This window comes from Ostrea edulis, chromosome 9, assembly GCF_947568905.1.
Source record: "Ostrea edulis chromosome 9, xbOstEdul1.1, whole genome shotgun sequence".
NCBI classification, from domain to species: Eukaryota; Metazoa; Mollusca; class Bivalvia; order Ostreida; family Ostreidae; genus Ostrea; species Ostrea edulis.
The window spans coordinates 47,621,547-47,648,062 of NC_079172.1; the positions used below are offsets into that span (position 1 = coordinate 47,621,547).

The following is a 26,516-nucleotide window of genomic DNA, read 5'->3' on the forward strand; positions in this document are numbered from 1 at the left end:
TGAATGTAATTATTGACGAAACTAGAAAGAAATCAACATTTTCTGATCCATCTTAGCTAGAGGAACGTTCCATGTTCATGGTATGCTAAAGGAAACCGGAAGTGAATATACGAATATAAATACTGGTAAGGTAATCCATACAAGAATTAGACATTCTGATCCCGTAGTAAAACTCGCTATTATCACTAATCTGGATGAATACAATCTCACACTCTTCAGAATTCCACCCACGCTTCTATTTAAAAATTCCAACGTTTGTTTGGAAAGAATTTTAATTTGGTCTTCAATCAACAAACACTCTGGGGATATTGTTAAAACAATATCCATCGACACCCCGACCCCCCCCCCCCAAATAAATAAAAAATAAAACCGAGTAGTATGAAAAAGATCAATCAACAATATGAAAATTAGATTTTATTTACAATATTTCAAAAAATGTGGAAAACGAATTTTATGCAAAGGACTATCACTTTTTCAAAAGTTGATCAAAATTAGTGAAAATAATACGTCACCTGAAGCAGACCAATGAAAAGTGAAGATAACGAACAGTGATCAATCTCATAACTCCTATAAGGAATACAAAATAAAGAATATGCGCAAACATGGACTCCTGGACATACCAGAGGTGGGATCAGGTGCCAAGGAGGAAGCTTCATAGCAATGTTCATATCCACATTAAAAAAGGTGAGGAAAGCAATTTCATAAAAATGGGTTATGACTTTTAAAAAGAACGAAAGTCGAACTAGAAATATCATCATAGTTCTTCATTTGGTTCACATGTTCATTGGAGACAACACTGGGGAATTTAAAAACACGTTCTTTTACTTGTAACCAATCTTCTTGACAAAAAAGAGGACACATCAGTTAGTGCTGATTTTAACATCATGTTCCGTCTGTCATATCGTGTTCTACATTACGAATGAAACGTGGAACAACTGACTTTTGAACAACAGTTTATTTTTCATAACAACTACTAACAACTCGTAATCTCAGAGATAATTTATACGTTACAGGATGCTTAACACTGCATTAGTATCTCTTGTTTAGGTATACATGTACAATACCACTTTTGTATCAGACAAACACATATGATAATTACATCAGATCGATAACATACATCATAAAACGAGGAAGGTATAATTGGTTACAAACATCAAATATTACTCTTATTTCTAATCAAATATATCTGCATGCTGCATACACGATTGTACTAGGATAACAATGTATCTTGGTATACTGCTTTCGACAGATATCATAAACGTATTAAAGATGAAGTTTAAATTCCCCCCAGGTTTGCCTTCAACATATAGTCTGGCTGAGGGAACAGAGAATAGTCATAGTGTATGACACTAATTGTGATCCGCTGTATTAAGTAGATATCCATCTTATCCAGCCTCTTCAAAATGACACTACAAGATCTTAACAATACAACTTTGAATGCTCTCGCTTGATCATCCCACTAGAGTTGCTTTGATACTAATAGTTCCCACAATGCAGTAAAGGATTACCAGACACGTGTCTACAAGGCATTCAAACGCGATTTCTGTGCAGTTCGTCTACGGTATATCATCATTTATTGTCTTTTAAACAGACCACCTTCATAACTTAAAACTTCTATATACGTTATAAAAGGAAATTAAGAAAGTAGTCTTGGAAAATACTAAAATCAGCATAAAATATCACAGAAGAGTTGTGAATGGCTTTCACGATTTCATCGATTTGATTACAAGTACTATAATCTGTAAAAGAAAGAGAGCGAGAAAACGACAGGCAATGACTACCATAAAAATATTTACTGCACAAAGAACTATCATAGCTATATCCTATATTTTTATCACAGAACCATGGCTGAAATCATTACAGTTAAACAAAGAGCCTACCTTTATAAAATATAATCAATGACGAATAAATTACTTCAGTAAGCCTTATTTAACCAATATTGTTTTTACAGCTAACCAATATAAACTGACCAATAACACAGTAGTCGTGTCTCTTCAAAAAAGACATAAAACCATCACTGGAGAGAAGTCAACAACAGACCAGTATTGTCATGTTGATGATTAAACACACAAGAAAGTTTGGCAAAAACATTTCTAATCAGAATTACCACTAATAAAATGAGTGGATCAGTTTTAAAAACAAACTTGAGACCCGTGATGCTCACTAGAGACTACTTGCCCAAAGAGAGATAAGGACTCCATAGTTTATGTCAGCAATATTTCATGGAATGAAGTAAACTGAATCTAAACCACATGATACCGCTAGCGTATTAATTGAACATTTTCTTCCCTTGTGGTTCTTTTAAGAAAATTTTATGTACTTTACTTGTTTTTTACATATATATATATATATATATATATATATAGAGAGAGAGAGAGAGAGAGAGAGAGAGAGAGAGATCCGCCTGTAGTGGCTTCTCCCTGAAGTCGTGGTTTAATAAAACATAAATCTACAATACAGAAGGTAGGATGCTTGTACATGAATTTGACAAAAGGCATCACTTTGCTTCTAAAAGTTTGTGTTTTTCACAATATGTATCCAACTTTTAATCCTTAGTTTGGTCCCATTCTGCACACATGATTATGTCCGTTACACTTTTAATATAAAAAATCCTATTCAAGATTTAAACTAAAACTGCGTCTCGCTCTGGTTTTGGGGTTGATGATTCAAATATGTTTAAACATAAAAATATTTCAATATCAATTTGAAATTAGTTCTTTAAAAAGATTCAAAAGTCTCACGAATAGACTCACAAAAACCTGTCTCAAGAATTTATCAGTATATGTTAGTTTCTATATAGACCTTAAACTCTTTCTTTATATCCCTTCCCATCCCCCAGTAATGGCTAAAATACACTTGAATTTATATAACATAAGGAAGAATTCGTGCATAATTGTTTTTTTCTAGTTCAGTAGTTCCTGACGCAAATTTCCCTTCATTTCTCATTGGAAGAAAACATGACCTTTGTATGTAAGCGAATGTGAACCCCCAACTACCTAATCATACTTAGTGGACAGTGTTGTTGAAATTGAGCCAGCGGCTTTGGAGCAGAAGTCCAAAATATATCAAAGAAGACGACAAGGACGGAGAAGAACAAATTTTGATCAGAAAAGCTCACTTGAAACATAGGTCGGATGAGGTCCTATAATTTCGTTCTTAGATGATCTTCTTCTAACTTTTGAACTGGTGTGCACACTCCACTGTTAACACTGTTACAGGAGAATGCAGAACTTTGTCCTCTTGGAATCCTTAATGTCATCTTCCTCCTCAAATTGTACATTACGTTCCTAAAGAGATAAATTCTTTTCTATCAGACATATATTTCAAGGCATCATACATGTCTATACTTTAGTATTTCTAGTTATATTTCCAGAACGAAAAAATAATACTATAAATATTAATACATGTATGAAACTTTACATTAAACTATTATAAAAAGATTTATGCACTATGTTCATAGAAACATCTGTTTATGCATGCAGTAAAACTAAATGTGATAAAATCAAATAAGAAATTCTGAAAAAAACTGAAATAGAACATCAGAGATAACTTGTCGGAAGCAGAAGGAGTTTAAACTGTGATACACATTTTAAGTACCAGTCTCTACAAAAAAGAAAAACCAGAAGACCGAATTAGACATTTCCTTAAAATAATTCTGTGTTTGAGATATCCCAGCGTCAGTGTAATATACACACTGGACAAAATCGAAAGTGTTTTCAGATGCCGTTTATATATTTATTCACAGACTGGTACATTATGAAAATGAAACCATGGTAAAGAGTATCATAGAGAAATAAAGTAAAATCGGGGTGAAATCAAAGTATTAAAATAGACAATAAAATCACACTAAAAGACAGGAACAAGAATGGTCTACATCGGAAGTTAGGTTTCTACACTATGAAGGCCGAACTAAAATCAAAACAAATGAAGGACCTTTCTCTTTTGTTCTGTATTATCGGGCTTCTGAGTGATACCATTTTGTTCGGGACTGTGAGAACGCCGGTCAGGTTCAGTTTCCTCATCTGGGTAAACATTTTGTGTAAATTATTTAGTTCACAGTCACACTCTAGTAGTAACATTTCCTTTATTAAATCATTGCTATCATAAATTATTATTTTGACATAACAATACAAAAAGCATAACCAAAATATCATATATATCTGTATGAAAGTTTATTATGTATGATAAAATTTGCTGTATGCCCATCTTTATCTACAAATATGTATTTACTCAAAGAAAACGTTGCATGCCACCATTTTTCGGTAAGCATGTTCTTATTAATGCCGCCCGTTTTGTCGAAGTCTTTCGTGAGTTCTGGGGTATTTTGTGATATATTTATAATTTCCCCTCTAAAACCAAATAAATTAAAATAAATTCATGAACCAACTCACATTTACTATGAAAAATACATTTTTTTCGAACCAGATTTAGAATATTTTCATCGCTATTGGAACAAGTATCATACGTTTTCAAGCGTATTTGTTTGCAAATTTTCTGAATTTCTCACTATACAGTAAAAGCATTTTAGGTGTTAATCTTTTGAAAAAGAAATGAGAAAAATGATGATAAACACTTTTAATGGCATTGTGATTCTTCATTGAGGACTGCTGTATACTAATTTGACAAGTGATTGTGGTTTTGTCATTTGAAAGTGGATTTACGAAGAGAAAAATCCCCCGTGCCACATTTACTAGAAATTATGAAAAATGATAATCTACAATTACAAAAAAGTCTTTTACAAAGTCTACTTTTGTGTGCTCGATTCTAAACGAATGAAATGAAAATTGACAACAAAACATATACGTCAACGTCCATGTTATCTTTTAATGAATGATCCTATACATTCCAGCTTTAAAAGCTGGAAAAGATAAAATGTATGGTTACCAATATAATGTATCTAAATTCAGAAGAATAAAGATGACAGTTGCCAAATTGCTCAACCTATTACCATAATGAAGAAGCACAATTAAGCTTTAATATATGAAATAATATGTGAAGACATTGCATTAAAATCAATGTGTTTACAGTTATATTTTAAAACAAGTGTGTGTAATTAGTAAGAAAGTTAATGATACAAGCTAATTAGACACAGATACAGATAACTTTTTTTCTTCAAGAAATCACAACAGAACACTGTGACAGTGATGAACAACATCACAAACCAATACAACAATGGGTAAACACGTCAAGGGTCTAACCATTTAATTTGCCTGTAGTCTTACGTTCACGTATATCAGCTAACTCTTGCCAGTGTTTCTTATTGTCCAAGACACCATCATACAATGGCCGCAGACTCTGATTCATCTCTGCAAACATCTGTTATTTACAACAAGAATAAGGAAATAAACAGAATTTAAACATTTACACAGAATCGTCCGGCTATCTCTGTGTGGAGAAAACAACACTAGGATTACAACAATTTACAACACCAATCGTGTTTCTCGCAATTGGTTGTTTTGTGTGGAGCAAGTACTATTGATTTTGTATTCATTAATTAACATTACCTAATTAACAATTGCTTGATATGATTCATCCATTACAACAATCGCTTCACATATTTTACATGGTAAGTTTCTGGGCATTGTTGGTGAAAGAGAGGTACAACAAAAATTGTTTGCAACAAGCGGCACAACCATTCTGAGGTTTGGGATCAAAAACAGCATCACGGCGAAAACATTACGTATAGGTACAAACAATTCAAAAATGGGAGTTAAGATATAGTACCAAATGGTACTGAACTAGAGTGTTGATCCTGCCATTTCTCTTTATTCTTCAAACATCCATCGAGCATTGGTTTCAAATCTCCAAACAAATCTGTCAATGTCTGTTCAAGGTAAGAATGGAAGCTTACAAGATCTTACAATATTTCTTTAAATATTGACCAGCCTTATTTCAATTAGATATTTAGTTTTATAACGTTTATCGAGGTCTTATATTCATAACAGAGGTGACATATTAAATTTTTGGGCGCTTTGAATACATTATTCGGAATGCGTTTCCACTGCATCACAAAAACAGGGTGATCTGTCATAAAACGTTGAAAAAAGATAGTAATATTTTGTATCCAAAAGTCTTTCATATATTTGATACCCTCAGGTTCAGGATATTTTAAACGTAAGATATGTCTTTTAAAAAGTAAACGGCGAAAGCTGTAACAGAGACAATTTTAGATATTCTTGATCAATTCAACATGTTTAAGAGAATTAAAAGATCACCCTATCGAAAATCAAATCATGAGAAGGATCTTCATAAGGGTATTCAATTTATATCGTGATATATATTGCAAATTGACATAAAATATTTTAATGCACGAAGAAGTAGAATGTATATTTAATTCTTTCTGTAAAGTATATATGAAAGCTGAAGTAAAATCCAATTTCACGTAAAAATCAAACCTTGTATATTGGAAGACAAATTGCATCGATGAAGCCTACTTGCATTTTGGGTAGTTCGTCTTTCTTTTCCCGATCCATCATGGCCTACAAAATATCGACAAGTCCATAGAATATGAAGTTATTCTACAAAACATTCAAGACAAAAGTTATTTAACCAACCATTGGGGTTTCTCCAAGCTCATTTCGTTCTTTGTCTCCCTGTTCAAAGAATTCATTTGCCACTAGCTGTGCAACCTTTTCTTGTATCTCCCACGGTTTTGTGATGGCTGCAACATCACATGCTGTCATCAACATCGCTCTAGAAAAGACCAACAATTTCTGTCAAGTGTAGCTCTACTATTCTACTGTTCCATCAAAAGACAGACTGTAAAAGAGTTTTCAAATGATTGGTCAGATCATCGTATTTGTAGCAAAAGCATCTATATTATTCATCTAAGCAAAACTATATATATATATATATATATATATATATATATATATATATAGAATGCAAAGACACAGTATTTGTACATACTGAAATCTGACAAAATTTATGGGAAAGGAGTAATTGTGAATTGATTTCCTGTGGGAGGGTGACGACATTCTTTGTCAAAATGAAAAATTAGGATATAAAAGTATACTTCTATATTTTGTCTTCAAAGGTGTAAATTCTTGAAATCAGAGATAAACTTTAAAAGTATTATTTCAAATCCATCAAATTGAAAACGGATAAAAGAAATTGTAAATGAATTACTTTTTCATATGTGCAAAGCCTAAGTGAAATCAAACAAAAACTGTTACAGGAGTGACCTTTTGAAAAATTATTCACAGACATTAAACATCCACAAGGATGGATGAATGACTAAAACTCTAATATATATGTACATGTATATCATCGATCTGTATTGCACTTACTTCAAAAGATCCTTTTTATTTGGATCCCGGTACTCTAGTTCTCCTTCTTTGACAAGCTTTTGGAAATCTCCTCTTTTCCTACATCACAATAACATACATTTAAGGTTTTCTTTTTTTAACTACATATACATTTGTATTATCAATGTTTGCTTTATGTAGTGTATATCGTTTATTTTTATTCAATATCTCAATGACTTAGCAAAGTCATAAACATTTTGCATACTTGAAATATAACGCAAGGTCTGTTGACAATATAGCGTGTTCCAACATTTTGATGACATTTCTATATTGTGCAGATGATAGGGACTGGAAGATGTTATTTCCCTAAACGAAAAAAAGAATAAAAAAGGTTAAGTATGAACAACTGGAAGACATGACACATATGTATCTTTAATTTTCAAAAATTAAAACAGAGCGTACCTCACTATTCAAAATCATGATACAATGGTCGAAGTGATGATGTTCCATAACTGAGGTGCTGTACAGCATGGCCAATGGTGACGCTACCCTGTTACAGAGATACAGATAATTCAATATTTACATACTTTTTTGCTTAGATTTCTGATAAAAGAAAAGAAAAATGATTAAATTTCATTGAAAGAATTTAATTTCAAACGATGATTACGACGTTTATAAACTGTTTTATTTAAAGTTGAAACTTGCTTGACTTGGAAGGCATTGTTTGTTCCCCTGTGGTCTAAATCATGACATAAACAGGCCACAAGCAAAGCCAACACCTCTAGACCCTCAAATTTCTTGATCATTCCTCCCGTCTGTAAGATAATGATTGATTTACTGATTACAGTTTAACGCCGTTTTTGTGAATGCAACACACACACACACACACACACACACACACACACACACACACACACACATAATAGTTGATACGAGGTCAAATTTAATAAAGATATAAAAAGCACTAAAATGACCAACGACAGGAACAACAATGAATTGTCAAATTTTCAGGACGACCTGTCCCTTCCTCAGAACGATAGAATATTTACATACAAAGAAAATAAAACTAAATAGAAAAGGAAACTAACACTACAAATAAACTACAAAAAATGACAACACGATAGGAAGGGACAGTTCGTCCCGAAATTTTGACAATTCATTGTTCGTGTCGTTGGTCATTTTCAGTGCTATATATATATAAAAAAAGCAGGAAAATATACAGTTCCAAAATATATTTAAATCACTAGCGCTTTCTGGATTTTAACATCCATCTTCAGGTGAATACAAATTTTGAATAATGAATACAAAGTTGTTTATCTTAGAGACGTCTATTGTGACGTCATGATAGTCTTTGCGATTTAAATAAATGTAAATTTGACACCTGTGCTAGAGGCAACTACAGCGTATTTCCATTTTATAAACTTAAAACAGAATCAACGTCCATGAGACTCGCTAAAGAAAATTATTTCATTAAACTGTTTTCTCCTAAACTAAACAAACTTTAATCAATGCATATATGAAAAATTCTGATTGTTAAACCTCTTAATTCATCAACTTTTATCATGTAAATGTTCATGCTTATTTTGTCCAAGTCACCTTTCCCGAACTTTTGTATTATGACGTCATGTATCTATTCCCTCCTCGCAAAGACTATCATGACGTCACAATAGACGTCTCTAAGATAAACAACTTTGTATTCATTATTCAAAATTTGTATTCACCTGAGGATGGATGTTAAAATCCAGAAAGCGCTAATGATTTAAATATATTTTGGAACTGTATATTTTCCTGCTTTTTTTATTGAATTATTTTGACTGTGTGATATAAACTCTTTCTATTTGGATTATATATATATATATATATATATATATATATATATATATATATATATATAATTGTAATTGTGACCTTTTCTTGCTGTTTTAACTTACATATAAAATGGTGAACATAGTTTGAGTAACGTTGAAGGCATGTCTCCAGTTATGATACGTCACTGGCCTATAATTTTTTTTCACACTAAGAGTCCAACGGCACATCACCTGAAACAAGATAACACACAGGTAGTGGTGAAATTAGTTTATTGATAATTGATGAAAAGTTTAACAATGCCTTTAAGTAGGTGAAGTAATTATGCCTTTAAGTAAGTAAAGTAATTATGCCTTTAAGTACAGGTGAAGTAATTATGCCTTTAAGTAGGTGAAAGGCTTCCTTACTTCTAAAGGAATCTTGAACTCTGATAAGAGATTAGCCTCCGTAAACATGGTGATGGTGCATTTGACTGTCTCCAGTTCATCCAGAGGAATGTCGTTGAACTCAAATGTATAAAGACCAATGTTCTGACCGGACGGAAAATCGCTTGCCTAGTAAATTACATGAAATGTCATGCTACATGCATTAATATCTGAGTTTATCAAAGTACGGGGGGGGGGGAGCACATTATCATTATTACATGTAGATAAATATGTATGTAAGATAAGATAACCTGTACTTTTTACCATGTAGTTTTGACTTTGCGAACAGAAATAAATTTATATGTTTACACATAGTGTTTATATTGCAAATTAGAACGAAACTTGTTACAGAACACTAGCGGATACAACTAATGTTTGAGGCAATGAAATATCAAGGTACTCTGGTGTGAAAATATTGTTGTATACAAAATATCCCATCTCAACGTGTATATGGTCTGTAGTTGTTGTATACAAAATATCATATCTGAACGGGTCTAATGAATACGAAAAGAATCCATCCTTAAGTATTTGGTTTCATTTTAAAATTGCCCTTCTTACCATCAGCTTGTCGGTCTCGTCCTTTTGAGCAGTAGCATGGTATGACAGGACCTCTAATGCCACGGTCTGTTTCGCCATTAACCGACAGGCATTCTCATACATTTGACAATTATGGATACCAAGGCCCGTAAAAATTGAAAAAGCCTGAAAGATTGGAACGGAAAGATATAGCTCACAATATCAAACTCTTGTCATTAACCTGTACAACAATACAATAAAAAACACTGAAGAGATGCTGAACAGAGTTACAACAACTAAGGCTTTATCATCCAAAGAAATTGGGTGAGGAAAATCAAAAAAGTACACCGGGCCTTCAGAATCAGGCAAATCCCATCGACTTTTGCTGAGTGGTGCGACTCATTTCTATCAAATAAATTACCTCGATGATATTTGCATCGTTCTCGTTGAATGGTACACCGTTCAATTTGTTGACTAGTTGAGTAACGCCGATGATTTTCTTTTCATTGTTGAAAATCGGCATGCATAACATATTTTTGGTTTTGAATTCTTCATCTCTAAATTCCTGATAAATAGGTTACAAGGACATGTATCAATGGGGACATTTAAATCATTAGATACAAACGTAAATAAAGATACCTGCTTTATATCAACTTGCCCTGCGTCTCTATTTATACCAGTGTATATATACACCAGAAGTATTTCCTCGTATTGTTAACAAATACACGGATGGTATCTTTTTAGTTGCTTTTTGAAAACTTCGTTGCTATTGATTATGAAATTGTCATCATCTAAAACTTTTTTGAGTACTTGTTGATATTGAAAGAACTGAAATCCATATGATCCAAAAGATATTGACTTGTGATTTCTTAAAGGGAAAAAGTTTGTATATAATTATACCACTCCTTTGCCAAACATTGCGTCAATTTCAGCTTCGGTAATACTGAGCGGAGTTCCTTTCAGAACCACGTGTCGAGCTATCTCAGCATTTCGCCATTTAGCCACCTCAGCGGCACTGAAAGGAGATTAGTGAAATTACAGTACACCACGGCTACAGCGAACACGCTTTTGACGAATTCAACCTTGCAGAAAAGTGATTTTTATTTCATGTACTTTTAAAACATATCATGAACTAAGTGGATAAAACGAATTACGTTTAAAAAGAATAAGAATTGTTCGTCCCCAGCTTTTCGTTGTAAGTGTGTTTTGCTGTAAACCCGCATGGGGAAAATTACGAATGCAAAATGACCTACATGTACAAACCAATCATAACACACCTACAGTCATTTATATTGAATGCTATGAAGTACACTGTAGAAATGACAACTAATGTTTTAGTCTAAATAGGCACATTCTCTCTCTCTCTCTCTCTCTCTCTCTCTCTCATAGCAACACGATATGTTTGTAAAACATAAATGCTACCGAACATTGCCAAGTCAAATAGTCTTACGGCAATGTCGATCTGGACAGCATCTAGTTGAAGAGCAATTTTCTATATCCAAGTGGCCATTTAATTATCATTTTTTCAAAAAAGTCTTAATCTGGATTAAAGAGATCAAGCATCTGTTAATGGCACTAGAATTTATATCGTTAATGTAATGATTTCAGCTAAAGCCATACTAAACCTATTCCAACATGTGATATACGTTTCTACTTGAAACATTTCGAGACACCAGTCAATATCCCAAGTGTTCAGGTTAACCAGACTGTGATTTAATCAGGTAATTGAATGGAATAATTATACCTACTTGGGAAAAGCGATAGCTAAATATAGCTCTCTCTCTCTCTCTCTCTCCATGTTTATCACAAAGCCGACTGAGTATACTCGACTAGTTTCTTCAATTCTCCAGGTGTATATCTCTCTCTCTCTCTCTCTCTCTCTCTCTCTCTCTCTCTCTCTCCATCTTCAAAGCACATTACATGATTAGAAATATTAACACCCTGGAAATACACCAGGAATACATTACCTGGGAACCCTAATGTTGCCGCCATCTTTTGCATATAAATCAAACGTCATGGAAAATTGAACTTCCTATAGAAAAGAAAGCAATATTTTTAAAGTAATATTACAGTAATAAGTAATGTTGTATCATACTTTTCCACAAAAGAAATGGCACAAAATTAAAGTAAACTGGAAATAAAAACTATGAAAAATAACTACAGAGCACAAAGATTACTGCATTCAGTTTTATTTCACTGAATATTTTTGTTGGCTTTTGTTTGTACGGGATAAATTCATGAAATATAAGTTACAAAGAAAGTATATCAGATCACCAAAGCCTGTGTATACGTACATGTAATGGGGGAGGGGCATAAATTCGGAATACACATTTCAATCAGAAAACATGAAAATAACTAGTAGCGAGTTCAAAAATGTGTATAGTATTAAATGATACAAAATACCACAATGTATATATATATACATATATATATAAAATTAATAAAATATCTTCTTTAATCCCTACGAAAAAATCAAGTTCGAAAAAGGGATGTTAAAACTAAATGTATATAACGAATATTCTAAAATCATTTATATTTGGGGATGAGGGCATATCCATGCCGTTTGAGAAATTTGCGGTTGAAGAGTTTTAAATCTTTTTTGTAGTTCGATTGCCCTTTGCACATAGATTTTCCAAATTTATAGGTTTGTCCATAAACACCCCCCCCCCCCCCAAAAAAAACCGACGTAGGTTAAATTAGTTTTGTGATAAGGGAATATTCCGTCATACTAGCATTCATGATGCATGCGAGTTAAGGGTATTCCAGATGACGAATGTATTTGGGTTGGTGTCTTTAACAGTCTGTTTATTAAAGGACATATTGACGGATATTCAATAGACTTTTCCAGAGCAAAACATAGACATACATACTTAATTACGCTTTGTTGATTGCGAACTCGAGGCAAAAATGAAGTGTTTATCCTAGTCGTTTGATTTTTTGTGAAAGGGACAATGAATGGGTGGAGGTGCGCAGCAATAGCGCATTGAGACGTCTCTGAACACTTGACCATGCTCAGTAGTAACTATGAGAAACCAAGGATACTTTACATTGACATTGCTTCGCCGGCAAAACCTGGCAACACTTATTTAGCTACCGGTACAAAAACTGCCAGCTGGCATCACGAAATCCAATATCGGCAATAAAGGTGACAGCGGAAAGTGCCCATGGCCAGTCAGTAATTACCTTTTCAACGTTAAGTTTTCGATCTTTAAATTTGTATAACAACATTTCAAGCTTTTATTGATATCCGGATGAAAAGTGTCTAACTAATAGCATTAGAAAAACCATTTCTTTTCCTTTTTAAAATTTTGCAAGATTTCGAATGGATTCACAAAACTTCCACACGATTAAGACCTATCTATAAACAGATAAAAATCTTTGCATAACGCTCAATCACCTGCAATCAAATAGCATCGTAAACTTCAAAATCTGTCACTATTAACTGCTTATTTGACAGCCTCAAGAGCAAAATCCATTTTGGTTCAAAATGAAATGCTTTTTAGAAACAGCAACAATCTGATGATGCAGATCTCCATGGGATCCATGTGAGTAGGCGCAGTGTTATAGTGGTCTCCCATTCACTTGCCATAACGAGCACTCGCTCATTGTATCAGAAGGCCATCACTAATTGATTAATAACTGAAGAGTGTACGCATTATTCCAATTAATAAAGAAAGTCATTAGAATAATCATGTTTACAGAAATGACGATTCTATGACTGTCATACTGCAGCTGTAAATTCAATTTGTGTAATAAATTAGTTGAAAAGGGGTCTGGATCAAAATTTTGTTTCGGTCTATTTCTTTACTAATCATGTGAGAGAAGAATACCATGAGGATATCTTATATACGACAGTGTTTATCCCCCAAGAACACAATTCATTTAACCCACCACTACTGAGAGATACAACAGGACACAATTTATTTACTGACTCCTGTCCTAGAACCCACCACTACTGAGAGATACAACACCACACAATTCATTTACCGACTCCTGTCCTAGAACCCACCACTACTGAGAGATACAACACAATTTATTTACTGACTCCTGCCCTAGAACCCACCACTACTGAGAGATACAACAGGACACAATTTATTTACTGACTCCTGCCCTAGCAGGGCCGTAAGTAGGGTTCTAAATCAGGGGAGGCAGGGGATTGGGGGCCGCCGATTGACTTTACGACTGAAAATGACACTTTTTAAATCCCAATTTATCATGTTTGTGTTTCATTTGTACTATGTAAAGAATCGTAATATGGTGTCAAAGACAAAGGTGCTTGTCTTCATTTTAAACATATATCCTATAATATAACATTTATATAATTTTATTTTCTTTTTTGCCAAAAAATCAGACGAGGCAGTTGCCTCGTCTGCCTCATCGGCAGTTACGGCCCTGCCTAGAACCCACCACTACTGAGAGATACAACACCACACAATTCATTTACCGACTCCTGTCCTAGAACCCACCACTACTGAGAGATACAACACCACACAATTCATTTACCGACTCCTGTCCTAGAACCCACCACTACTGAGAGATACAACAGGACACAATTCATTTATTGACTCCTGCCCTAGAACCCACCACTACTGAGAGATACAACAGAAACGTCATAAGGAATGATGAATCAGTGCATGGAAGATGAACTTCCGTTTTTGACTAGTCAGGTGACACGAGACTACCACTTTGTTGTAAATATCACTATGTGCATGATAACATATTCAGATATTGCAGACCCAACTCTAGACGGACAGGAATAGAAGAACTGCCCAGACAATTAATTATCATTAAGAAGTCAGATGAGTTTCAGATAGATCAAGAGTTCAAAGATATTATCTGACTTTCTGTTGAAGTAGTTGCTGTCTAGCTCAGAACTATACTGTACAATGAATAGAAAATAAGCCATTATCCTGCAAGAGCCTACAATTTATCGTGATCAAAGCTTTATAGCACTATGGGTGTATATTATGAAAACATATTTTCATATACATGTACTGCTTGCACATAAAATATTTTTAAGAAACCAATGCTTTCTACGTTGTATATGAATGTTGTAAAATGCAGAATGCTCATAATGACAATACGGTTAAAATCTGAAGTAAGGAGAATATACATTTTAACTTGTACTATTTATAAGCCTTAAAAATCTCCAAACTTCATCAAACTGACAAAAATAAAAGCAAAGTAAGTACTAGTACTAGTACTAGTAGAGCCAGTGTATTTTAGATTTGTGATGTTACCAAACACGTAAGAGTTTCATAAATCTTTTAAAATAGTAAAATTCGTCATCTTCCCACAGTTTTCATTAGGCAAATGTTATTCACAACCCTCGCCCACGCTAATTTACGTGTTCATACATGTGATTTTACTAGATTGGCAGAAAAAAGAGAAACTCTAACATACGAAAGTTGTTGCCATAGAGATTTACTGATTACATAAAGACGATACGGTACAGCTTCCTACTTCCGAGGTACTCTACCGTGAAAAAGTACCGCGTTTTCATTATGTGGAACTATTTGAAAACGAAATTCTATTTTGATGAATAACAGTGAAAAACTGCCAAAATGGAGTGAAAGTGTACTTTAATTTTGAATGCCTTATCTCATTCAAATTTCTTATACAAAATATTGAGAGAGAGAGAGAGAGAGAGAGAGAGAGAGAGAGAGAGAGAGAGAGAGAGAGAGAGACTTATTACTCTATATATGGATTCTTATAGTTTGCTTCTTGACATGTGTTCAGGTGCATGTAAGTTTTACAAACAACCGGATTATTTGCATCACCGTATCAATTTGCTTAATTGCAATGAAAAGGTTTACAAGTATCATATCTGATGTCAAAATGAATTTTAATATTATTCAGGGTGTCTTAATGTTTGTTTAGGTGATGTACGTGTAGTTTGCAGTGGCCTTTTCCTTTTCCTCCACTAAACAGTTTGCCATCTCTTTCACAGACGTCTTTTATCTAATTCAAAAATTATTAACAAGCTAATATGGAAATGACTCTGTAGATTTACACTTTCCAAGATATCCCTGTACCAAGATCTAGGAGGCAATTAAAAAGAAAGTAGGCAGTCTCATTCATTGATTTATGATCAAACACATTTCAAAATAAACAAAACACTTGTTCTTCATCATCCCATTAAAACTACCGAACAATTACTGAAGAAGTTTTAGCATCATGTACCAGAGACCTCGGTACTTTGATTCTGACAACAAAATTTAAGACTAAAGGCAGATCATTCATCGGCAGAGTCATCGTTCTTGTCAACATAAATATAATGACTTAAATTAATTGTACCATTTTATTCTTACAAGGAACATGATGAAAAATGAAAAGGTAAAGCGAATGTCTCATAGGAAATACATCGCTGTGATCTGGGTTACGGAGATTGAAATGCTTTATCTAGGTGTCATGGGTTTCAATTTGAATCCAGATACTAGTGCATATGTTTCTTACGTCTTATCCTTTTCTAGAAGAGATTTCAGTTTGCAGAAACACCTTTCCGTGTTAGTGTTGGAAATATATAAATACATTTCTATCAAGCTCTGTGGTATTTGAGAAATTGCCACTTGACGTGGTTAATGGTTCTGTCTGCATGTCTGTTGTCGTAGACTGTATCTGTCCCGATGTTTCAAAATAATTGTTTGATATATTGCAATTATGGCCTCCATCCAGTGCCTCAACACCCCCACCCACCCACACACACCCCCACACAGAGGTGTCACTGATTACATGCATTGGACGCATTTATTCATTTTATAAAGGTGTATACTTGCAATTAAGAAGTTCACTCAGTTGCACTATTTGTTCACACCCGTCTCCAGAAATTATTTCTGATACTTTCAATTGTACACAATTGCGTACATTCGCCGTACTGACATAATTCGTATTCACAAAATTCTCTTACTATTCTTTAAAATAGCGCCGTTTCTATTCTAAACTCCATACAATAAACATAACTCCGTAGCAGACACGTTAGATTTCTGTTTTCGTTCGAAATAATGGTTTTGGCAATCGGGATATTCCTTCATACATTCTATTCAAAGTAATCCAAAGACGTGAACAATTTAATTAAGGAGAGTATACATAGAACCTCCGAAAACGAGAGACTATGAAGATGAGAAGGAGTGGATTATTTATGTGGGAATTCAGTTCCAATGAGGAGCTGATTTTAACACAAGTAAGACAGGACATTTGAACCTATTTAGTTCAATTGCAAAGCAAAGAAGTTTACAATCAAATGTTGGTCTGAAATTGAGTGAATCCAGAGGTTTCGTATTCTTGGAGAAATTCCAACAAGTTTTAAACAAATATTCTTATCTGTTATTTGTAAATTCAAACTTAAAGAGGGATGGATGTTAGTTTTTCAAATTCACCCCTCTACATGGCGTACTAACTCAGTTTATCTTGTACTTATTGGACAATGTCATTTACATTTATTGAATACAATAAAACTACGACTAACAATAAAATTCTATGTAAACCATAGAGCACTAACAACAAATAGTTTACAATGTACGTCACAGCACTCGCTCTACAATGTACGTCACAAACAGCACTCGCTCTACAATGTACGTCACAGCACTCGCTCTACAATGTACGTCACAAACAGCACTCGCTCTACAATGTACGTTACAAACACCACTCGCTCTCTAAGAGATGTGTTATACATCCTGTGACAGTTTTGTGAAACTGCGCAAAATCATGACAATTGGTTTTTTTTAGGATAAAATCAAAACGAGAAACCCTGAGTGCTAGAGTTAACATTATATTACAAGCAATAGTTATCAGTCAATCCTGTTTACGATGCCATTGCCTAGAACGACAGGAATGTCTAATTCTCACGCAATAGATCAAATAACACTTGTCCCAAAAGCCACTTGATTTCAGGAGATTAAAACGAGGCTGTGTTTACATTTGGAGAGTGTCAATATTCCCCAACACCGTATCAGTAGCTCATTTAATTTCATTATATTTCCAGAACATTTCTACGGACATTAATGTACTTATTATTAGTTCATTTTTCCGATAAATTAAAAAAACAAATGTAGAAATGTAATTATCCTCTGGGAATATACCAGTATTTTACCGTGCATGAATAAATCTTAGCTACATGTATTCTATCAATTATCAAGGTCCAATCAAAGTTGTAAGGAGATTGATCCCGAGTTGTATCCCATACACCCCAAGATTGCAGGTATAACCAAATCGTAGTTGTTGTTTCACTCGTGCAACATTCATACGATTTCCGAAACGTCGGTCAGTCTCAAATTAGCACTGATCGAAGTAAACTGTCATTATTTCTTGATTTACACGTGCAGTCTCCGCTCATATCGCTTTGATATTTTCGCAGAAAAAAAATCTTGTTTTGGAATTTGTGGTAAAGTGAGAAAATGGCAAATGGCATCCTGTAGATTGTAAATATGTCTTGTACGGAGGCATTCATATACATACAAAAATTGAACAACGAAAATCCCCCCAAAACTTAAATCCTCTTTATCCACGGAAGGTTGGCGTCTTTGGTTTGTTAAATTTTGTTCTAGAGCAAAAGTTAAATTAAAAAGAAAATGGACGGACGACTTAATGGCTTTGACGGTAAAGCTTTTTGTAAGTATCCCGCACGGCTGATTTAAACCCAGCTCTAAGGACTGCAGAAATTTACACTGAAATATTACATGTGCATGTGCCTATCAAGAGTTTTCTTATAATTATGAAAACCATGATTTACCTTGAGTGTTCAATGGAATTTTAAAAAAAATACAATTTAATCAATTCAATAAAAATGAAACCTTTGTACCTTGGTGGAGGTAGGTTTGGTTGTAGCTTGGACTGTGTTGTCCTCATTGGGGAGGGGGTCCTGTTGACAAACATCAATTAGACAACAATAAGGGTTCAACATGCAAAAAACATAAAACAAAGTACACATTGTCACTAATACAGGCATATCACAAGTCTATTTGAGGGAGTAAAACGTTTTATATATAACAAAGATTCTCAAATTTATCAAAGTTTAACTGCACCTGATCAGATCGATGAGAAATTTATCATATATATATATATTCAAGAACCGATAAAGAAATTAAAGTGACAATCTAATGAAATTCAATTTGTCATCATTTCAGACCACAGAGCATATGATCCAATGGTATAAATATTTGTGATGGTAAAATGTTTTATATCGATATTAAACACACATATATACATGTACGATTATTGATATGTCTTGAAAGCAATTATTTCATTTACTATTACTATGAATTATATACCAAGTAACATCAAATATAATACAAATGAAAGAATTAGTAAAGTTTATTAATATAGTGAGTTTATTAATATACACTGTAGTAGAAAAAAAATCTACCGTGGATGAAAATGCTTTCTATAGGAGGTGATTAGGCAAGACGTATATATCAATTATGTAAAATAGTCAACAGAAATACTAATGTGCACCGTGACTTTCTGTTAATGTACCGTTATTTAGACAGGGACCAAGGTGCTTTCCATTCACGTTGAGTTGCCGATGATGTATACATGTACGTCACCAGTAACGTCATGTTGTTACCAAAATCTCCAGTTAGCAACATACATTTGGTAGCGCGTCGATATACCAGTTTTGCTGAGAAAATGGAAAGCACCCAAGAAAAAGGTTGAAGATTCAGTGAAGTTGAAGGTATATAGAGCCGTAGGGAGTGACAGATAGCAGCCCTATTACCTGATGCATGGCCAAAGCTAGTATCTTGTAAAAACGCTTCTTGAGAATCTTTGCAAACATGCCTGTCAACATTTCCCCACCCTATAGTGGAAAGTAATTTTGCATGCAAATAGGGAGCAATCAACGCAGACAAATAAATGACAAACAAAACTTAGGATATCAGCCATGATAACCAATACTCTGTGCATGATAGGGGGGGGGGGGGTAGTAGACTTATACTATTGCCGCAAATAAGTCTTGAAATTAATTAATTGGCACATATTAAATAACAGCTCCCCGCTGCCCAAATACATAAATCAAGAAAGAAGAAAATTGCTCCTATGCACTATTTTGCAGAGCTGTTTTATTTTAAAGATATCATATTCATATCTGAAGTCGAAAATGAAATATACGAACAATTGTACCAGAAATATTTTGTTAATTCAAACATTGTGACCAATATTCTGTTTTTATATTCATGACACGAGAGTAGCGTTATCATGCTATTCGCTTATACCAGCAAACCCAAAATCACATGCAAAAGTTAATGATTAAAATTACGACATACATACTCATGAAAACAGCAGACTTAAAAAATGACGTCACGGACATATCCAATAAAATTTTATAAATTTTCAGGCGGAGTAGAAATCCGTCTGTTGAATATGTATTTTGGTTTACTGAAGTACATGTCAACTGTAATTGCGCTTTTGGTACAAATGAAGCCGATACAAGAAAGCATTGCTTGCTATGGAAGGGGTGACACTCACCTTATTTGTGGATTCCTCTGTGAGGTAGACGGTACATCGCTCACATTTCAGCATGTCCTGGGAGTCCAGCATCACTTTTTGTATCAGTCGTTCCAGACTCGTCTGCTCCTCGAACACCCCGCGGGCAAGGTTCAACAACAGCTGACAACAGAATCAAATACATTATTCCCACTGGCAAATGATAGATTCAATGTCCTTTATATTCTACAATATGATGACCTAAATCTTAAATTAAAAAAAGACTGCTGCGATTCATTATCGATGCTACTTACATGTAGTATTGTTAGAAATGAAACCTATTACCTTGCATTTGCAATTACGGTTGTTTTAGTGCGTGTTAAGGAGAGTAAAATAAATTAAATTATCAGAAGTTACATATTTCTCAGTCTGATATGATTATCGTTTGTTTAACCATGCTTTTTTAGATACAGTCAAGAAAATGTATACGGCCCTCTTTAAATTTTACCTTGAAAATACATAAAGTTTAAATCTAATGGCATTTAAATCCCTGTAATAAAGACCTAACTCCGGTTATAACAGTTCTGTACCGTTGTTTGCTTATGTCCAATGCTCGCTATTGTATAAACATTTACCTAATAAATGCACAGCAAAATGGTTTTAAGCTTGTATTGTTAGATGAAAGCGTGGATCATAACCTTCATATATATGTCAAACAATACACTAACGAATACGATCACATATCCATCAAATTTCTCCAGGTACTTCAACAGCACCGGTCCTCTCAAGTTTAAATTGCTTGATTTAGAACAAACACGGACAATTAACACTTCAGTGTGCATTGTTAGGGCAGTCAACAACTACTCTGTGAAAAATTATTACAGTGTACCTCACCAATTACGGCAAGAATGATAATGAACTATGTGCTAGAACGAAAGCAACGTTTGGTTGTTTCAAATCAGAAACATTCCCTATTGCTAAGTCCTTACATGATTCCAAATACATTTGGTGCTCTTCATTTACAAACCATTCTGACCAAGTTACACTCTTTCCCACAAATCACAAAGTAAAGGATAATGCTATATTTTGTTGGAGGGTCTCTAAAGATTCACAATAAACCTAAGTGGAATTAGATATGAATGTCATTGGTGGGTTTTTTTTTTTAAAGATATGTATAAAATTTGTAAGTATCATGCATGATACAATGCATTAACGATCAATATGGGACTACCTGCCATACTCTTGACTTAATTTACTTTGAAGTTGTCAGCTGATAAATGCATAGGGACAACAAATGCTAAGATATTGTGCTTTGATGGCAGAAAATAAAATGTAATGTATGTGTGAGGAATCACTTAACCAAAGATTTGCTTTCATCATTTTTGGCTATATCTACTAGTTTCTATGCGCATATACAATCAATAAATCAATCATTAGAACAGAACATCTATCCAATACAAATATTACCAATCAAATTTCAAAACAGCACTAATGCAGAAAGATGGTCACGTAGACAAATATTGTTTTGATGAGCTAGGTTCCGCTTATGTCAGACTGACCAGATACTTTCAGCCAGTTTCCAGTCCTGTCCACCTCGTCCATACAGTAACAGTCACAGATCGACAGCGTTTGATTAATGAATGTTGTATGAAGGAAATTTACAATTTCCCACAACCCTTTCCAGTTTTTTCTAGATTCTTTATGACAAAAATGATACATTCGAATATCAATAGAGGGCATGGAGGGTTTATTTTTAAAGAAGTATTGTGGTTATCTATGAGGGATACGACTAACTACCATTGTGATGGTAAGAATAAAAACAACCCACCCGTTTTGTGGTATTATTTGCTAAGTTCAAGGTCCATAACTCTTTCGAAAATAGGTCAACAAAGCCCAAACTCAAACTTTATCTGCAACCCATAGATGTACTTTTATGTGTAAATGTTCACTGCAGAGATAGCCATTTTTTCATTTCATTTCTTCGCTCAAACCATTCACAATGGTACATGAGGTACATAGCTTTGATTTTGTAATTATATAAACAATATTTCCAAGGGTATAAATAATACATGCATATATATGTTCATTAGCACAAAATAGAGGTGGTGCCATAATGCATACCAAGAGATTAGGACATTTAATAACTATACATTCAGGGAGGAGAGCATACTAACCAAAATAGTCCTGAAAAGCACATGCTCGCATGAAAGCACAGGCTGATCACTATAGGGCACCCATCTATAGGTGAGACGCCTAATGAGTCGTATGTCCCAATAACAAAAGGCTTCCTATCTAAAGATTATCTTTTGATGATAGAAAACCAGAGTGAAACCCTAACATGTGTGGCAAAAATGGAAAAATTCTCTCAACACCGGAATCTGGAAACCAGATATTTTATTTGCTCCTGTGAGGCATCTCTACTGTCTCTTATTAAAACACTGATCTATAGAATTGTCACAAGGAATTGCTGTACAAAAAGAAATTGAAAAATACACCGTTATGCTGAACATGTAATGGGACTGACACACGAGAGCATACATGTAGGTTCTGTTTTGTGATTGTGTAAAATCATCGAAAAGTTTTTGTTTTTTTTATCATATTATTAATATTTTATTCATTTATAAAGCGGAAAATTACATATGGTTTCTGTGCGCTGTAGTTGGTTTTTTTATTATTATTATTATTTTTTTTTTAGTGTTTATTTTTTTTTTTTACAGCAGTGGAACATTTCAAATAACTCTAAATATGTAATATGTGGTTTTCTACTGAAAAATTTACTTTAAACTGTCATATTTTAATAAGCACATATTATTACCCGTTCAATGAATTTCTGTATTCATTACAGAATAAAATTATTTAGCAAAAAATCAATTTATTGTTATGAAGGTGAAAATAACAAACAGTGATCAATCTCATAACTCATATAAGCAATACAAAATAGAGAGTTGGCAAACGCGGACCCTGGATATACCAGAGGTGGAATCGGGTGCATAGGAGGAGTAAGTATCCCCTGTCGACCGGCCACATCCGCCATGAGCCCTATATCTTGATCAGGTAAACGGAGTTATCCGTAGTCAAAATTAGTGTGCCAAGAGCGACCTAACAATTGGTATGAAATAAGTCAGGCAGTATTTGACCCAGTGATAGGTTATAATGGCAAATTAAATTGTTATAACGACCATAGAATATGCAAAATGCTGACTTTAAACGAGACTGTTGAAACCCCTGCACCATCAACTTGTCTGTCAGTAGCCTGCCTTGATTTAAAAACTGATCATACGCAGAACAAGCTCTTGCGTATCGAATCAGTTGAGATATATAAACACCATAAACAGGTGATAATGGAATATTGCTACATAGATATAGGAACCTGACGATAGAGAAGTTGAAATCATCCCGTTTATCATAAAGTTGATTTGTTAGTTTGCCGTGTCTACTTTTAATAAAATATCTAAGTATGAAGCAGACAGTCTGTATTAAATAACATGCAAGCGTGTCTGACGGAAGTGAACAACGTCGTCATAATGGATGACTTCCTTTTATAACATGAATGAAAATATAAATATCAGCAATATTTGTATATTCCTTTTAAATTTGATTGTCTAGCTGGGTATATGTAGCTCGGTCGGTTAGCGTGTCGACTTTGGATCTGTAGGTCGCGGGTTAGAGTCCAGCAGGTTTTTTTTTTGTTTTTTATGCTTTTTTTTTTAATTTTAACTTTTTATGATATCTTCTACTTAAACTACAGTTTTGACTAAACAAAGTAAGCATGAAAGTTTCGAATTTCATTATTGCGTATATCCTCCACATCAAATCTCTCTGTCGTGTTATTCCTCCTTATGGAGTACGTGCGCACATGTATTCTTAATCATATACAAATACATATTTACATCAGCACGCAGTCCTTGTCACAGATACTTGTGTAACCCCGATTTGTAACGGATATTTGGTCCTCCCCCCCTTTTGCTAATGTATTTTTGAATAGAAGCCAAGCACAAAATCGTGTTTCCTTTATTCTAAAAAGAGCCAATAATACACAGAATATAAATGACTGAAAATTAAAAGTATGTTACTTTTAGTTTACGATTTTATATTTTTAAAATTCCAACAAATCATATTCAAATGCGCTCTATTGATATTCAAACGAAAATTTTTAAGCACTTTCCCCTTACAGCACTTACAAAAACATTTTATTTCTTGGGAACTTTGGTATTTTTCTACTTAATTAAATGCACCAACATCTGATTTGAGTCGTTTGGTCGGCGTATTTGCATTCTTGAGAGAAGAGTTAATATACGGACTAAGTAAACCGAGTTGAACATTGGTCTAGAAAAGATTTAAGTCAGTTTAACTTTAAAGCGGAAACTTTTAAATCTGACATGCAAGTATCATGTGCCTCGTGTTGATTTGTACATACCTGGTTTCTTTTATATTCTAGAACGGACAACTCAAACAGCTGAGCATTAGTTATTCCAATCCCACAAAAGATGAGGTACTTCCGGAAAACCTGAAATCCACACCAAGGAATATTTGGAATAAACTTGATATTTTACGAAACAGCAATAAATTTATAATTCAAGGTACCAGTAACACAAAGTCACCACGATCAATACTATTTCTAAAAAAAATAAATAAATACATAAACATTGTGTATAAGAATCTAAACTAATTTGCTCTGTTACATGTATGAAGAACAAGAAGTATTGAAATGTTACTCTGTCTATATAGACACATGAAGGCTGGACCAACATCTGATATGCAATAATACACTGTACATATGTAAACACATAGCGATTTATGTGGCCTTCATCATGTTTAACTATAAATTGTGACTAAACGTTTACAACTATCCATATATAATACCTCTGCTGTATTAGTAGTGATGGTTTTGAAACTATTTGTCAGTGTGTTTGTGCATGCGTTTACGTATGAAGATATATCTACATACGGACAAGAACAGATTGCTTTTTTGAAATTGATTTGTGAATAATGCAACAGATAGTATAAGGTAATTATATTGCCTCACAAGTGAGCGAGCTCAATCAAGCTAGGAAATCTCGCAATGTTGAGCACAGAAAAAGGCTGCCATTAGCGGGTATACTTAAAGCATGAGGAGAATTGGAAGTAGCTGACATATTAATTTCTCTTCCCCTGCATGGTCCTCAGAGTAAAACGGTCCAATATTTCCAGCAAAACTCATAGCGGCCCAAATTGTTATTTTTTCTCCATGCAATGGTGTCCCGAGGTAAAACGTAGGTTTATACTACCGCTTTAGTGATGATTGTTTATGCTCCAGTGGAAATGGGATTCAATCGAGAACCAAATATCCTCAACAGTATTGATATTGCGGAAAGGTCAATCAGCTGTTACAAAATTTAAAATTGCTAAGATGTTGCATTGTCGAAGTTTTGAAGGTTTTCATTTCGGAATTCTACTAACATTCGCCTACTTGCATTTCCAATATCTCCTAGAACGTTTCGAACAGACTTTTAAGGTGTCTTTTTAACCACTTTCTGAACTTGATCAATAGTGTCCTCACGACGACTTGATCATGATCTGCCAAACTTTGAATGTCTTCCGTCCAAATCAGATCTCTTCTAACCCGTCTATGAATCTGTAATCTGGCGAGCATCTACGTAAATCGTGTCACTATTGTTTGATACAGGGTAATAACGAGCACAAAGAGCGGTTCAAAGACTGAGGGTTTACCACACCCTTAACCGTTTCATGTTACTTCGAGGTTTTGGGGGAACATAACGGTTGTTTTCTAATATTTACATTTCCAACGTTAAGGCCTTCGATATATTTACCAATGAAATGATAGTCATTTCCTTAAAAAAATCTTGATAAATATAGAGAGCGAATATTTTAACGGCTGGGGAAATGAAAATAGATTATAGATACAAGGAATACCTTTCATTTCTGAAAATACATGAGGGTATGAACAGCAACCCTTCACGTCGGCGTACTTTTCACTAAGCGATAACGCGCATTGTGAAGTATGAAGGCGTGAAGCGTCACAGATTATACCCACATTTATTACATACTAAGTAATAAATACAGGTTTTTTGCATATGCAATACAGGTTACTTTACAATAGCCG

At 34.1% G+C, this 26,516-nt stretch overlaps 1 protein-coding gene across 6 annotated transcripts in view; it reads right to left on the reverse strand.

The window, feature by feature from the left end:
- Positions 1-936: 936 nt before the first annotated feature.
- Positions 937-26,516, reverse strand: part of LOC130050203 (cGMP-specific 3',5'-cyclic phosphodiesterase-like) — a 62,772-nt gene continuing 37,192 nt past the window's right edge. For 2 of the 6 annotated variants that reach the window (XM_056149432.1, XM_056149433.1), the window contains exons 4-21: positions 24,831-24,920; positions 20,456-20,596; positions 18,792-18,851; positions 11,962-12,026; positions 10,895-11,009; positions 10,416-10,559; positions 10,037-10,180; positions 9,461-9,607; positions 9,179-9,286; positions 7,953-8,062; positions 7,710-7,797; positions 7,513-7,613; positions 7,290-7,367; positions 6,555-6,693; positions 6,396-6,479; positions 5,199-5,316; positions 3,934-4,022; positions 937-3,287 (exon numbers count right to left, since the gene is read on the reverse strand). In XM_056149432.1, coding sequence (XP_056005407.1) covers positions 3,213-3,287; positions 3,934-4,022; positions 5,199-5,316; positions 6,396-6,479; positions 6,555-6,693; positions 7,290-7,367; positions 7,513-7,613; positions 7,710-7,797; positions 7,953-8,062; positions 9,179-9,286; positions 9,461-9,607; positions 10,037-10,180; positions 10,416-10,559; positions 10,895-11,009; positions 11,962-12,026; positions 18,792-18,851; positions 20,456-20,596; positions 24,831-24,920 — 1,896 coding nt within the window. In that variant the 3' untranslated portion in view covers positions 937-3,212. Of the gene's footprint in view, positions 3,288-3,933; positions 4,023-5,198; positions 5,317-6,395; positions 6,480-6,554; positions 6,694-7,289; positions 7,368-7,512; positions 7,614-7,709; positions 7,798-7,952; positions 8,063-9,178; positions 9,287-9,460; positions 9,608-10,036; positions 10,181-10,415; positions 10,560-10,894; positions 11,010-11,961; positions 12,027-18,791; positions 18,852-19,706; positions 19,788-20,455; positions 20,597-24,830; positions 24,921-26,516 lie in introns of all 6 variants that reach the window. The other 4 variants (XM_056149431.1, XM_056149434.1, XM_056149435.1 and 1 more) reach the window with 4 other exon arrangements.